Consider the following 16,699-nt stretch of genomic DNA (forward strand, 5'->3'; position numbering starts at 1 on the left):
AACATAAGTAACTGTCGGTTTTATTAGTTTTATTCAGCTACTAAACACATGCAGCATTCTGTGATCCAGTATTGCCTATTAAGTTCTCAGAGATAAAGTGTCAGCAGCATTGAGCTCCACAGTCTTTGAGTGGCTAAACAAATCTATAATGCATCAAATGTTTTAGAAAATCACTTTGCTATACCTCATGCCTTTTAAATACTCTGGCTTTGTTACCAGTGATGCAGTGTGATATGCGTTGTTATGTTACCAGTGATATGCAATGTGTCTTTGTTTTGACTGTGCTGGAGATACTTTTTACAGTATGAAAAAAATCTGAAATTTCACAAAAGTAAATTAAATGAACCCGTTGCCATTGGTAGAGATGTTTCCACAAATACCTGTAAAGCGAATAAGCAGATGGATAGAAGAGAGTAGTAGTGTTCTGTCTGCGTCTTTCCTTTTATTATCAGGTTTAACTTCAGCTTTCCCTTCTCCATCATATTCCTCTGTCCATTTTATGTTGAATAACTCAGTATTGTTGATTTTTTTCCTCTTTAGCCTCTCCGACTTGATATAAAGCGGAAACTAACAGCTCGGTCTGACCGGGTGAAGAGTGTAGACTTGCATCCCACGGAACCATGGATGTTGGCTAGCCTTTACAATGGCAGTGTCTGTGTTTGGAACCATGAAACACAGGTGATGAATTTAGTTTTCCTTTATTATGAAATATTCATAACTGATAGACATATTAATTCTGTTTTTCAATACTAGATACACAAGGTAGATATTAACTTATTGCCACTACTGGCTGTGCTCTCCCCTCTCTTATTTGCAAAAATCACTGTAATCATAAAGAAGGAATATCTTGAACTATAACTTTAATGATGTTTCATTTTCTGTAAATCTGCTTTTCAAGAATGATCTCCTTTGTGGATTTATTGCAAACTAATGCCTTTGCTTCTGCAAGATTAGATGCCTCTGTCTTGTTACCTGACATCTGTAATTGTGAAGGATGTAGGCGGTCTATCAAGTACAGCTGAAATTGGGTTACGGCTCCAAAAATATCTGGGGGTGGGGTCAAGAATGAAGGGAGGACATAAAGGTGATGCTAAAAAAACCAGAACAGGCAGGTATCCCCTGTCTTGGACAGGTTTGTTCCTTTTAAAAAGTGTGCATGTAGTGTTGTAGGATTCTTGGAGAGTTGCCAAAGGCAACATGCTGGACACTGTTAAAAAAGGATGAAGAGCTGATTTCAAAACCAGTATTTTCTCCAGTGCTATAAACTTCTTATTTTTATTTTTAGACTCTGGTGAAGACTTTTGAAGTGTGCGACCTGCCAGTGAGAGCTGCCAAATTTGTGGCAAGAAAGAACTGGGTTGTTACAGGAGCTGTAAGCTATCATCTTCTTTTGATTTCTCTAATTTATTTTCATGCCATTCCTTTGTACATCACCTAATAACATGGTTTGATATTAATTTGTAAAAGAGAAAGGAATGCCTCACTACAGCTTCCCAGAAATTTTCTCCTATAAGTAAGCTTAGAAAATGAAATTTTTCATTTCAAAGGAGAGCAACCTAATATGATGGCTAATCCTGCATGTAGTGAAAGGTAGATCCAGATTCAACTTTTACTGTCAACTGGAACACACTCGGCACCCAATTTTCACTAAAAATTAGTAGGGGTACTTCAAGATTAAACTATTTACTATCCTTAGTAAGATGACTTAAAAGTTGCTGTCTACATTTGTTCTTAGTTATACTCAAAATACATTTTTTGTTTTGTTCACCTGTAGAAAAATACTCTGCTTTTATTCAATGAGTCTACTTTCTTCAGAGGGATAGTTTTATTCTCCTCTGTTTCCCTAGAAGTATGACACCGCCTCTTTGGCGGCACAAGAGTTCAACCAGCTGCATAGGAACTGGATTAGTGACTGATGGAAATTAAAGTCTCGGTTTTTATATTTATCAACTTAATTTCACCTGGATCAGTTTCTTGTTCTGATTCAGTGTGCAGCTGTATTTGTCATAGCTTTCCCAAGGGAGGCTGCAATGCAGTAGGAAGAAGTAGTAAGGAAAGGGCAAGAGAGCTGCTTTCAGCAACAGGGCCAAGTATTAGCGACTATGAAAATGTGACATTAGTCTTTGCTTATTCTGTGTGTTCATTACATGGATAGGCTGGTCTCAAAAGAATATACTTGTTCTTTTCTGCCATTCTGAAGGGTGTTTTCGGTAGGTGTTGCTGCTTAAACAGGTATGTACATGAAATAGGAAAAGATAGGGTGGAAAAATAAACGCTTTGGATAAAACAAGTAGTGTACAGTTATCACAACACCTAAGTTTCCTTTACTCTGATGGCCATGTAAGTCATGGTCGCTTCTGAAAGCTTTACCTAATGTTTTATTGCTTGTCAGATAGTTCTTCAAAATTGTTTTGGCTTTTTTTTTTTTTAAAGACTTGGGAATACTGCTTTTAACAATACTGTATATGAAATAAAGATTCATTTTTTTTCCCAAAAAGTTGATTTTTAAAAATCAAGTTGATATCATGTTTCCACTTGATCTAGAGTGAAAGTTTCTTAAAAAAAGTATTAACATCATTGTAAGCTTGGTGTTGGAGAACCTTGCTTTTCATTTACACTGCTAATAATTTTCAAAGCATTTTTGCACTTCCCTTGATTTAAAAAAAAAATACTTTTTAAAGTATATCTTTTAAAAATTAAATTTCAGTTGATGTTTTCTTAATTTTAAAAAAAGCCTTGGAATATGATTGGGTAGTTTATATGCTTCTGAATCAAATTCTAATTCGTATCTATTTGTAATGATGTACAGAAAGTACTTTTTGTTAAACATTTTGTTGTTAGAGGATCTTCTGTGGTGGAATGCTTCAAGTTTTTTCTAGTTACCCTGCATTGAATATAATGTGTATCATGCAGAGGGTCCTATTTTAATGGTTGCTTTTCATCTCTTTTGTAGGATGACATGCAAATTAGAGTTTTTAATTATAACACCTTGGAAAGAGTTCACATGTTTGAAGCACATTCAGATTACATTCGTTGCATTGCTGTGCATCCCACACAGCCCTTCATACTGACAAGCAGCGGTAAGAGCTCTTTTGTAGATTTTTATATTTGTTAACCAGCTATTTTTAAGCTTCACTTTTCTGTCTGCTGAGGGATTGCATGGTGGTTTTGCCTTTTTCTGCTGAAACGGGAATCCTTGAGCAAGTAGCCGACATGACAGTTGCTACTTCATAGTATTTCTTTGCCAGATGTGTTCCTGTTTTTTAAGGGAGTATCCACTGTACTTGCAATTGAAAATAATAGCTTATGCTCTTGTCAGAGAAGACCAAAGAGCCTTGTTGCTTAATATCTGAGGAAGGAAAAGTTCATATATGTGCTCATTAGCTGTTATTTGTGTTTGCCACACTGAAGTTCTGATTTTAAAAAAAGAAAAAACATAATGGTTTGGAGTATGTCTTTAGTAGGCAATCTGACTTGAAGTGACAGATAACTAATCTTTTTTTCCCAAAATACTACTGAGTTCTCTGTTATTTGGGGCAATCTATGTTACTCGAGATTGGAAGATCACAGCATCCCAACAGGTCTTGCCCAAGAATATCTATATTGTGCTCCTCTGTCCTTTTCATTCCTGGAAGCCTTACTAATGCAGTCAGAGCTCTACAAGAACACGGAGAGCTTTTTGAGTCAGAAGTACTGTGTGTTTCCCTGTGTTTTGCTGTTGATGCTAATATGCTTACACTTGAAATGGAGGTACTGGGAAGCCAGCTTAGCTGCCTCTGCTGCCTGTTCCTTAGTGCTTATCAAAGTAGATGCTGCAGAAGAAAGCACAGGTCAGTTCCTTAATATCTGCCTGATATTTTAAGATTAATACTTCAATAGCTTAATATAAATTCTTCATCTCCCTTTTTAAGACAGATACGTGGTCTGAACAGAATATTTAGCTGAGCTGGGCAGACTAATTTCTTTTAGTTTTATGACTATTTTACTGGACAGTCTTTTTGAGAAACTTGTACTCAGTGTGGTACTTCTGCAAGAAAGAACCGGTAATCTTACAGTTGAAAACTACCTTGAGTATTAGCAGCGCCTCCTTTCAAGGAGAAGGGATGGAATAAGCCTTTAACTTGAAGTTATTAAGGATTATGTAGTTTAAGAAGATAAGTATGGGAATATATTAAACTAACTGAAGCTTAGTTTTTGTTTTGGTTTTGGTTTTTTTTCAGATGACATGCTTATTAAACTCTGGGACTGGGATAAAAAATGGTCTTGTTCTCAGGTGTTTGAAGGACACACCCATTATGTTATGCAGATTGTCATAAACCCAAAAGACAATAATCAGTTTGCCAGTGCCTCTTTGGATCGGACAATAAAGGTAGAGAAACTGTATTTGTGGAGAGGGGAGTAGTCATGGAGTAATTATCAGACAGATTACACAAACCAATAATACTCTATGGAGAGTGGGTCAGAGTTCTTAAAACCAAGTGCAATAATAGAAATTTTATTGAACAAAGATCTGAGCACTGTTGAAGTTGCTATGCACCTAGTAAGTAATTCAGTAAATTTACAAGATTACCTGTCACCTCTAATCATTGAAATATGGTTTTCTAAACTTTAAGTGCTGCATTTCCATTTGGATTACACAGAAATATTGGGAAGGGGTAATGGTTATACTGGATATACTGCTTATGAGTAGTTTGGGAGAACTGAAACATATATACTTTTATATATATATGTGTGTGTGTGTATATAGAGAGAGAGAGAGAGTGGGTAAAACCTTTAGCTGTGTGCATTTAAAAAAAAAACCAAACAACATCACAGTAAAGGCATCTCTCCCATTATTTTCATGTCCTTGGCTGCCTGTCATTTGAATTGTTTCCAAAGATGTCTTCAGTCTTCTTGTGGTAGGCCCTGATGAGTCTTATTTGCTGTGAAGCTATTACTAAATATCTAGGACTACAGATTACAGCCATCTGAGCAGTGAGACTTCATGTGCTCTATGAATTATCAGTATATTGACTATAAAAAAGCTAGTTTTAATTTCACACATCCTCAGCTGTTGAGATTAGGTGTGTATAAATGTTGATTTAATGTGACGATCATGGGAAAGTAGCAGTATATCTACAACTTGATTCATTTGGAGTCCTCATTTAGCGTGAGATTTGACATTCATTTAACGTAATGGGAAATATAAAATTCAGGACACAGTTGGGGGCAACCCATGTATGCACAAACATTGATTGCTTTTTATAGGTCTGTTATTTAATTTAATAAATAGATACTACTTCTTAAAAACAGTGACTTACATGATTTTATGCCCTTAAAAACCAAAAGTTGAAAGAAACAAAGTCTATTGTTCCGAGGTGTGATCCCAGTATGCACAACTCAGCATGTTATTTCTGTTTAATGGAGGGGTTGATGGTTTGATAAGCAGTTGTTCACGTTCTTCACTTAAGAAAAACAAATGTATCTTTTGAATTTCATAGTCCCTATCTTTGGAATTGTAAATATACATCTGAATACCTGCTCTGTTTGACAAGGTTGACCTGGATGCAAAAGATAAATAGCTGTATGCAGTTGTATAGTTTTGGTTTTTTGTTTTTCTGGGAAGGTGTGGCAGCTTGGCTCTTCTTCACCTAACTTTACTTTGGAAGGCCATGAGAAAGGAGTAAACTGCATTGACTATTACAGCGGAGGGGACAAGCCATATCTCATTTCAGGTGCAGATGACCGGTTGGTTAAGATCTGGGACTATCAGGTATGTGTTCAACTCTTTGTAAACTTTTGTGCAGACTGGCATAGGAAAATCATCACTGAAGAAATAGAAAAAGAGGGAAAGGACTTGAATGCACCAACAGATATTCCTAGTTTTTCCTTTAAAGGAAGGAAGTGGGGGGAAATATTGCATGACATGTTTTTCAGTTAAAAAAAAAAAATTATTTACCCTCAGAAAGCTGGTGTGAATTTAAATAACCTCAAAGTTAATTCGTAGAATTAAATTTGACATAAGGTTTCTGCCTTTTGGACTTCTTTTTTTGTGAATTAAGGTGTTCCTCTTCTATGTTCAAGTGTAAATAGTGTTCATGTATCAACTCTTTCCATCATGTCACTTCTCATTAGTTTTTTTGTTTGTTCCCTTCCCTCTCTCCTTTTTCATCCTATGCACATGTACACAGGTGTATGTGTGCATGCACACACATGTACGTGCTTCTACCTGACAGTTTGCGGGGGTGATGAGGTAACCTGTTTGAACACTCTGCAGGAAAGAGATTAATCCAGTGATTCAGTTCTGTTGTTGGAACCTAGAGCTCTTAAGTTCTTCCTGTGTACAAGTGTATGAATAGCCAGAAGGGCAAGACAAAATTTGTTAGATTGTACTTTCTGGTTGATAAACCAGCTCAGAAGGTAAAGCTAACGCTGTTTAATTAAGTATACACTGCAGTCACTGTAGTGACTTAGACAAAAGTGCCTGAAATTCTGCTGCCATGTGCATTTGTATACCTGTTACATGGTCTGATCTTGGTTGTCTCAAGCAGAGTAGACTTCTCTTTCACAACTGTGCAAATGAACATTCTTAACAGACATTAGATCTGTCTTCATCTGTAATTAGATTCAGATAGATGTTTTGGTTTGATTTTTTTTCACGATCTCAGCTTTCTATCTTGCTTTCATGTGTTTTGATGCCTCGCTCTGAGAAAGCATATCTTCTAGGCAGAAACACATCTGAGAATAGAGAAAAACAACTGTGTCAAGGGAAATAAATATTTTATTCTGGGAAGGAGAAATTAACTCAATACAGTCGTAGTTTTTAATATGTCTAATGCTGCTTGAGCATTGTGGAAATAAATTTTACTGGAAGAAATCCAGAGAAATGTTTATTATCTGTACCTATACTTCTTTTTCTTTTTTTTTTTGCAGAATAAAACCTGTGTACAAACACTGGAAGGACATGCTCAAAATGTGTCATGTGTTAGCTTCCATCCTGAGTTGCCCATCATTATCACAGGCTCAGAAGACGGTAATTTTGTGTTTTCTTATATAAAAAGGACAGGGGGAGAACTTACGGGAGAACTCTTCTTGTGGTATGGCTAAACACCTCCTGCCATTGCATTGAGAGAAGAGATGGAAGGCATGTATTTCTTCCTCTTTCCTCTAGGAACCGTGCGCATTTGGCATTCAAGCACTTACCGCCTGGAAAGCACCCTCAACTATGGTATGGAGAGAGTGTGGTGTGTGGCCAGTTTAAGAGGATCCAATAACGTGGCTTTGGGATATGATGAAGGCAGCATTATTGTTAAGGTACAATTAATGATTTTAAATGAGAAATAGTGATTCATCCCTGTCCTGTGTACAGAGCAACTGATTTCTGATTCTGTGATCATGTGTAAAATACTGGAAATGTGGCATTTTAATTGGCATTTTTAGACAGAGCCAGGGTATTTCACTAGATTTCTTCAACTGAAAAGGAAATCAAGAATGTATTTTCTCCATCTACTAAGTTCTTATTCTACACTTCCTAGCTTGGTCGTGAAGAACCTGCCATGTCCATGGATGCAAATGGAAAAATTATTTGGGCTAAACATTCAGAAGTCCAACAGGCTAACTTGAAAGCTATGGGAGATGCTGAAATTAAAGATGGAGAAAGATTGCCTCTGGCTGTAAAGGATATGGGGAGCTGTGAAATCTATCCTCAGACAATTCAGCACAACCCTAATGGACGGTAATAGATTTTAGAACAAAATATCTAAACATTTCTGATTTCTCCTTTTTTTTTCTTTTATAGTGGAAGACTTTTTGAATGAAAAAAAATAGTTGCATGGGTGCTGGTGGCTGACAGCCTATGGAGAACAGGTTTATCAGAGCCAGGCACTGTAAATTCAGAGTAATAGATGGGCTTCATCTGAGCTCACAGCTTGAACAGATGAGTTAGACGTTCTAGGTAGGGGTAGAAGTATGCAAACAAAATATAAAGGTAATGCAGGAAACCACTTTATTTTATCACTTTTCTTGAATTCTTTTTGTTAACAGATAAGATAAAAGGTAAAGGGATGCAGGGTACAGGAGCCGCTGAGTAGAGACCAGAAGGAAGAGGGAATAGCAAGTAGCTAGCAACATGACACAGGGAAAAGTCCAGTTCTGTGATGGTTTTGGAATATGTAAAGTTCTTTTATTTTGTCTGCATTTGCAGTGATTCTATTGGACTAGGAGCCTTTAACTTTTCAGATAATTTGTCTGCTTGATCATGCCTGTTGAACTGGACACAGATGTCTGACAAATCCATCTTTCTCCTGCTCTAGGTTTGTAGTAGTGTGTGGTGACGGTGAATACATAATTTACACAGCTATGGCTTTGAGAAACAAGAGCTTCGGTTCTGCGCAGGAGTTTGTATGGGCACATGATTCTTCAGAGTAAGTGTTGCTGATTTTTCTTTTGTGTTAACTTAAATTTGCTGCTGCTAGCTTTCAGGCTGTGCAAGTGGTAAACTGGCCTAAACTAAAACCTGTTTGGATAATGACCTTTCAATAACTGTCCTGCTTTAAAGCTTTCTGCTTGTAGAACTCTGCTAATTTTTGAAGATAAATCAAATGCAGTTGTTTTATAACAGCTTATGGTTTTAGTAACTTGCTACTTCAAAAGCTGAATAACTTTTTTTTTTGCAATGTAATCTCTATTTAGATACGCAATCAGGGAGAGCAACAGTGTTGTAAAGATATTTAAAAATTTCAAAGAGAAGAAGTCATTCAAACCTGATTTTGGGGCAGAAGGTGAGTATTTTTAAAATAAGACATGTTTGTGCATTTTTTTGCACAATGCAGATTTCTTTCACTTTTGCTTTCTTGCAGGCATTTACGGTGGCTTCCTACTGGGGGTCAGATCTGTTAATGGTTTGGCATTCTATGACTGGGAAAACACAGAATTGATTCGCAGAATTGAAATTCAGCCCAAACATGTAAGTTTCTAGATGGGACTGAAGATACTTGCCTGTCTGTGTTTACTGATTTTTTTCTTTCAATTTTTTTTGAGACTGCTGATTTTTCTTGAATGAAGCCAGCTGTCAATCATAAAGTAATAACTTGTTAAGTTTGTCTCAGTCTTGTAGCAGAAGGGGAAAAAAATCCCTGTCTATGTGTTGGCTTTTCAGGTTCTAAAGCTCCTGTGAGAGTTAGTATATTTTAACGTTAATTTAGACATTCTCCTTTCTTAACCTGGGGTCTCTAAAACAGTGCTATTGTTGATTCTGATGATACAGATTTTCTGGTCTGACTCGGGTGAGCTTGTCTGCATTGCTACAGAAGAGTCATTCTTCATTCTGAAATACCTATCGGAAAAAGTTGCAGCAGCCCAAGAAACACACGAAGGTGTCACTGAAGATGGAATTGAGGATGCTTTTGAGGTACCTTCTATTAAAAAAATGGAATTGATGGAATGGATTAGAGATCATTGATGCAAGTCTTCCCAGAGTACGGCAATTTAGTCCTTAACATAGTCCTATTAAGTTTTAGTATCCAGAACACTGAGTACCACCTGAGGAACACTGTTAATAATTTTATTTGGGTTCCCTGGGGAGAGTATCCCTGTTGTAATCCTGGTATGACAGACCTTGATGCCTAGAACTCTCTTCAGGCATCTTCTTACTATTCTCACAGAGTTATAGAGGTTATTTTTAAAGCACACATGTGGGTAGTATGTTTACAGAGCTTAAACTTTTTCTGCAATTTTCAAGTTTTGAAATGTTGTTTGAGAACATGGGGGGAAAAAACCTCATGCTGTGAAGTGTTAGAAACAAAAATTTCACAAGGAAAGTTGTCTTTTATTATTTTAAAGCTTACTTTGGTGCTTGTTTCCTAGATTTATAATTGGTTTTATTAAGAATTAAGGTAGAGATTTCATATGTTACAGCATTTTTGTAAAACTAAAAGTATTATTTATGTACTTCCAATCTGTACGTGAACTTTTGCAACTTGCCAACAATTTGCTTAAGTACAGAATATTAAATTTCATTTGAAAATGCAATAGTCTTACTACTGTCTAAAAGTACCTTTTTATATATCTAATTAAATCGAACTTAATTTGCAGGTTCTTGGTGAGATTCAGGAGATTGTGAAAACAGGCTTGTGGGTAGGAGATTGCTTTATTTACACCAGTTCTGTGAACAGACTCAACTACTACGTCGGAGGAGAAATTGTCACTATTGCCCACTTAGACAGGTCAGTTGGTGCATTGGGTTTCAAGCAAGTGTTAAAGGTTCTTTTGAAAAAGTTAGGACATGGGGAACCTTGGCACCTGCTTGTCATGCATTACTACTTTTTCTAATATACTATATGGTAATGTATATTCTGAGGCAGTAACGTGATCCATATAGTGAAAGTAGGATCTTTCATGTGAGTATTTTTTTTATAGACTATTTGCTAATGGATCTATTCAAGATGAATATTCTTTGTTTTGTTTCAGAACAATGTATCTTTTGGGGTATATCCCTAAGGACAACCGACTTTATCTGGGTGATAAAGAACTAAACATTGTTAGCTACTCTTTGCTGGTCTCAGTGCTTGAATATCAAACTGCTGTGATGAGAAGAGATTTCAGTATGGCTGACAAAGTTCTTCCCACAATTCCAAAAGAACAGAGAACCAGAGTTGCACATTTTCTTGAAAAACAGGCAAGAAAACTACTTCTAAGTTATTAAAAACTTAATAAATCAGTTTATTCACATTTCTAATTGAATTTGCTAAGCAAAACCCAGTGATGTTATCTGTAAGCATAAACTCTTGTTAATCATCCATATATATTTGAGAGTACTGCAACTTTCTGTTTAGAGGGTTTTTGTTAGAATTCCTAGGATGCTGTTTGACCTGACAGATCAGTCTTACTTCCAGATTTTTATTTTAGGGGTTCAAACAACAAGCTCTTGCAGTATCTACAGATCCAGAGCATCGTTTTGAACTTGCTCTTCAACTCGGAGAATTAAAAATAGCATATCAGCTTGCAGTGGAAGCAGAGGTAAACATACAATTTTTGGTGATTCATACTAATTCTGAGTATTAGTGTGAATCTGAGAAGCTCTGTAAGAAAAGACAACGGTGCATGGGGATGCAGTACAGCTCCCTGAACAACATATAAATGCCTCCAACTTCCTTGATGAAACTCCTGTGCCTGTAATTCAAAGATATCAAAGCTGTGGGATGGGGATAGAAGAATGTTGTCCACTCAGAAAGCAACAGGAACTCCTGGAGAATACAAAACGTGGACCAAGAACCAAGCCTTAATCTCTGGTATTGAACAGTGGGAGTAGGAATGGCAGGACTGAAGCCTCTGGGCCTTTGTTCCAGCCTTGGCAAACTTAAGAGTAATGCACTAGGAAGACTGAGAGGCCGGGATTTGTTCCCATAGCCATTATTCAGAGAATTGATCTCTCAGTTCCTATTGTAAAATAATGAAGTTACTGATAAGGACTGCATAGTTACAGACACAAATGCCTCTCTTACATTCTGAAGGTTAACCTGGGAGCTTTCTTTAGAAATTTAAACAGTAACAATCTCTTAAAGTGATTTCTACCTCCTCCCTCCATGTTGAATGAAAAACTGTTTAGTTTATGTAGTGCTATAGCTGTGTAATGATCTGCATATAACACTCACTGTGCCATGCTGTGAAGCTGCAGTAATTATAGTATCTCAAAGGGAAGACAAGTGTACTGATGGGATATAGTACCTTCACAAGTAAACTTATATTTTTGTATTGAATGTTCGGAAGATCTTTAAATGCTGTTCAAAAATGTGAGGCTTATTTTTTTGGTTTTTTTTTTCTTTCCCTCCCTCTCCCCTTTTTGTGCCATTAGTCAGAACAGAAATGGAAGCAACTTGCTGAGCTTGCCATCAGTAAATGCCAGTTTGCCTTAGCCCAGGAGTGTCTCCACCATGCACAAGACTATGGAGGACTACTGCTCCTGGCTACAGCTTCAGGAAATGCTAACATGGTGGATAAGTTAGCAGAAGGAGCAGAAAAAGATGGCAAGAACAATGTTGCATTTATGAGCTACTTCCTGCAGGGAAAGTAAGTAGCAAGCTCAAGATTCAGATAGTTCCATTCTGCTTTCTGAAATGAAAAAAAACTCAGGTTCTTCAAATGGTTAACTACAGCTAACTTATAACTTCATGGAGAACAATTGTAATTTATGATGGCTGCTACTTTTAAAACCTGAAAATAAAACACTTTTTAATGTAATAGAATAAACATATAATTAATACAAAAATTTGTCTTCAATAAATGTACTGGTTAAAATTGCATTTTAAAATCTTCTAGGCTTGATTCATGTTTGGAACTCCTGATTAAAACTGGACGTCTCCCAGAAGCTGCTTTTCTTGCACGGACGTATTTGCCAAGCCAAGTTTCAAGGTAACATCAAGGCATGTTCAGAGCATGAATAGTGTTGTCAGAATCAGCTCTATATAACAGATATGGCTTGCATCTCCAGGGTTGTTAAACTGTGGCGGGACAATCTCTCTAAAGTCAATCAAAAAGCTGCTGAGTCCCTCGCTGATCCTACAGAATATGAAAATCTTTTCCCTGGATTAAAGGAAGCTTTTGTCGCTGAAGAATATGTTAAACAAAGTCTTGCTGACTTGCGGCCAGCCAGGGAATACCCCCTTGTCACTGTAAGTAAGAAGTGGGAGCTCTTACTGTCTCTGGAAGAACAACATTTGGTGCTATAAAAATTCAGCTTTTAGCAAGTCAGTGCAACCACTTAAACATTCCATGTTTTGCTGTTTTTGTTTTCACTTGTAGCCAAATGAAGAAAGAAACTTACTTGAAGAAGCAAAAGGCTTTGAGCCTTCTGGAGTAATGGTACCTCAGGTCAGTGTTACTACTAAATTATGAATTGTAAGAAAGAGGCAACTTAGCTATTGTATGGTAACATCTACCCTGGACAGTATTTTACCAGTAAAGGACAAGTTGTTGCTCTTATTGGCTTGACTGTAAGCACTGCAGCTGAGTTCAGTGATCTTTTTCCTCACTCTTCTTATTCTGTAACTATTAATGCCGATTTGACTGTGAAATTATTTCTTTTGTGTGGTTACTTATCTTGGGTGATCTTTTGATAGTGTATGTGAGTATGCGTAGTCTTACCAAAATATTTATTTATTTAGTCTTACTAAAATAGTGCATACAAACACTGCCTTGACTGCTGGTTTTCTAAAAGCTCAGTAGTTGGAACACGCAAACTCTTGTATCTTACAGTAATTAAAAATGCTTTATATTTTTTGCTAATCTGCATCGTTATGGAACAAGGCTCAGGAATCCTGCTCAATTATCGAAAATATGTTCTAATCAAGATCTGAAGTAACTCAAACTGCCTTTTTTTTTTTTACCACCTCAGTTGTCCAAGTATTATGCAGAGAACACATGACGTAAACATAAGGTATAAGCATACAGATTGAAAGAAACACTTAAAATGCTTTTCAGAGCTTAAACAGAAGATGACGACAACTTCTAATTCTTGCTTATGTCAAATACACTTTACATTTGAACATAGAAATAAGAATGTGTGAGTTTCTTAAAGACATTGATGTTGGCACAGCTCTTTGAGGCTATAATCTTTTAAAAGAACTGCAGTGGAAACTGCAGGGAGACAAAGTCACAACTCTCCATTCTGTCTCTGTGTTTTTTCCTCATAGGAGATGCACCACAAAACTTCAGTTACAGTTCAGAGAAGTTAGCCTAGTTTCAAGTAGCTTTAATGACTGCTTCTGTGTATCAAAGCAAGTATTATTAAAGCAAAATCAAACTTATGCAGGCATTTGTTAAAGAAAATAGAGAAACAGCATTGCAAAAGTTATCTAAACCAAATTAGAACTAGCGTGCCTTAGAAACTGAAAATGACCACCAGTGTTGGCATGTCTGCATTCAGTTAATGATTGCATAGAAGTCCTCAAGCAACAGTTGTCTCTTACAGCTGAGGCTGAATATGGGAAGTTTTGTAGGTGATAATTATACAGTTAATCCAAATATGATTAATAGAATAGTACCATTGCTTCAGTAATGGTATTAACTGATTAATTATCTTAATATAAAACTTGTGCAGCAGTGATGAGAGAAGGATAAGCGCTAAACCATTACAGGGTGTGAAACACAAAGCCTAGCAATAGTACTTGCCAGAACTTCTGTGACAGTCTCAAGTAACCTAATCTCTTCCTTGTACATCACTTACTTTCTAACAGCACTTCAGTATTTGAAATTAACCAATACTTTCTGAAGGTTGTTTTCATTGTATCAGTTCCATCATCAACTGCTTTAAATAAACTGGGTGAGGAAACAGTAGTCTCCAGTGGAGCAAGGACCAGAACACTTACTGGCTGTGAAGATGTAGTTCCAGAATTACTGAGGGAAACTTTTTTAAAAGAGAACCACCGGAAGAGGGGGATTATAGGTTTGCTATTGTTTGTGAAATAATTTAAATTCAAAAGAACTAAAGGAATCTTTCTCTTCTTAGAAGAAGGCTGAAGAACCAGTTCCATCTCCTAAACCAGAAGTGATGAAGACAGTTTTGCAGAATGCTGATCTACTTCCAACAAGAGATCAAAAGGTACTGAAATATATTTTTATGAAGTGGAGTACAAGCACTAAATTCATTTTATGGTAAAGATTTCAACTAATAATGTGATTGAACCAAGCTACTGGAAGATGTCACTTTCTCTGTTCATGGACCCAGATAGCCTAAGACCAGTACAGTTTATGGACGCTTTCCTGTTGTACACAATAGTATAGATGGGTTCCTACAGCCTGGTGGATTTACAGGGAACAAAGGGTCAAGTCCAGGCACAGTTGGTCAGAAGGTGGTAAAAAGCTGCAACTCTGAGGGGTGCTTTCTTACCAAGAATGTAACTTCTTGTAATGTTTGTGTTCCACCTAACTGCCTCAGCTCCCTGTTTTGCAGAATGTGCAAATACATCATACGGACTCACACATCATTTAAGCTGGCTAACGTGTAACCATATTAGTATCCCTTTAATCTAGTCTTTTCTTTTCCTAGACCCTGCTGGATTTGGAAGATGACTTAGATAACTTGGATCTGGAGGATATTGATACCACAGATATCAATCTGGATGAAGAGATCTTAGATGAGTGAACATACTTTTTTATATGACCAAACCAATTACTCTAAACAAAGGAATGAAGTTCTGTGGACTATGTGCTCCAAGTTAATTTGATTTTTATACTGCAAGTGGACCATGTACATGTAGAAAGAAGGGTAGGCCCAGCAACTCTACAGAAGTAATCAGCTTCCAGTATCTTGAAATTCAAGATGTAGATCTGCTCCAATGCATACTAAAAAATTATTTCATTTATCTCATAATTCAATAAACCCTTTTAAACATTCTGTTCCTCCATTCTTCATTTACTTGCAATTCTAGTAATTCTACTCTTCTTAACACAGCTTCAATAGCGTGTATTGTAAATATTTGAAACAGGAGCGTAGTAGCCAAGCATTAGCATCTTAACCTGACTTTTCTTAGCATATACACTTAGGTATATGGTTATTTTTTCCCTGTGTTAGTTAGCTTGTATCTGTTAACACTCAGCAGCTCAGATACTCTTCCAGACTTTTAGATAAAAGATCTAACAGAACAGTAATATGTCTTAGGGATGGATGTGATGTTACACACTTTGCTAAATGCAGCTGTCCAGAACTGACACTTAAGTAAATGAATTGTGGGTAATTCTTTAGCTTCAAGATGCAACGGAGAAGAATTAAACTCAAGGTATATTGTTACCTCAAACAAAAGTCATGATGACTGCTTTAAGTGCATTTACAGAACTTCTGAAAATAACGAGCTGTTGTAGTGATTCTTACATACTTCAGTAAAAACTTTTCTAGAACAGTCAGTTGTTTAAAGTTTTTATTGTGGAATCCTGTACAGAGAACATTTATAAACAGACTTAAAACTTGCAATGAACTAAGCTTTATTTCATGAAGCTGTAGAAGTAGCCATTGCTTCTTCATAAGCCTGGAGGGCCAGTTGTATATAGCCTTCTTTCTGTGATTCAGTTTTCACAAATACCTACAAACAAGGCACGAAAGAGATGAATGTGCAATTAAGAGCATAGTTACATAATAAGATTTCATCATTCCAGTGGCAGATCAGCCAGTTGCAACTGAAATCCTTGTGCAGCTACATATAGTTTTAAGAAAACAAGCTAGCGTGCACAACAGTTCTAGTTAAATATCTGCTGCTTCATTTAAGAAGAAATTTAGACTACAAAATAGGCTTCTTTTGTTCAAAAGCTTTCTCTTCTGTAGTTAAGTAGCCTTAAAGTAGAAAAGCATACCTTGATCAGATCAACTCCTTGAAGTTTCCCTTCTTTAGCTTCTTTTGCTGATGGACATTCAGGATGAAGCATGTGATACAGTGTAATTAAACTTGTAGCATCATCCAGTCTAAACAAATAAAGGCCCATTTGTAGCAATTACTTTCTCTTAAAGAGTATTTAGAGAAAGTGTACTTTGTGGTGTACTTTGCACACCACAGGTTTTCATAAACATCTTTCACTGAGTACACAGTCATGAAAATATACAGCTAAACAGACATCCCCTCATCTATTGCAATGGCAACCTGTTCATGAGAACGAAGCACGTGAACCAAGGTGCACCAGGTAAAGTACATAAATGTATCCATGCTGCAGTTTAAGCCCAATTTGTGGTTCAGCA

The 16,699-nt window shown here is 36.6% G+C and overlaps 1 protein-coding gene across 1 annotated transcript; it reads left to right on the plus strand.

Annotated features, from left to right (window-relative positions):
• Nucleotides 1-540: 540 nt before the first annotated feature.
• COPB2 (coatomer protein complex, subunit beta 2 (beta prime)) lies at nt 541-15,370 on the plus strand (the record flags this gene model as incomplete). Its single annotated transcript, XM_010079738.1, has 21 exons — nt 541-678; nt 1,286-1,372; nt 2,954-3,080; nt 4,221-4,369; nt 5,606-5,752; nt 6,913-7,012; nt 7,151-7,293; nt 7,515-7,714; nt 8,292-8,402; nt 8,671-8,759; nt 8,838-8,944; nt 9,245-9,388; nt 10,072-10,202; nt 10,447-10,654; nt 10,885-10,995; nt 11,831-12,045; nt 12,295-12,387; nt 12,467-12,647; nt 12,778-12,846; nt 14,483-14,575; nt 15,023-15,370. Coding segments are annotated over 21 exons (2,739 nt in total), but the record flags the coding sequence as incomplete, so codon positions are not given.
• Between the last annotated feature and the right edge of the window lie 1,329 nt (nt 15,371-16,699).

This window comes from Pterocles gutturalis, unplaced genomic scaffold (genome assembly GCF_000699245.1).
Source record: "Pterocles gutturalis isolate BGI_N339 unplaced genomic scaffold, ASM69924v1 scaffold11156, whole genome shotgun sequence".
In the NCBI taxonomy this organism is placed as follows: domain Eukaryota; kingdom Metazoa; phylum Chordata; class Aves; order Pterocliformes; family Pteroclidae; genus Pterocles; species Pterocles gutturalis.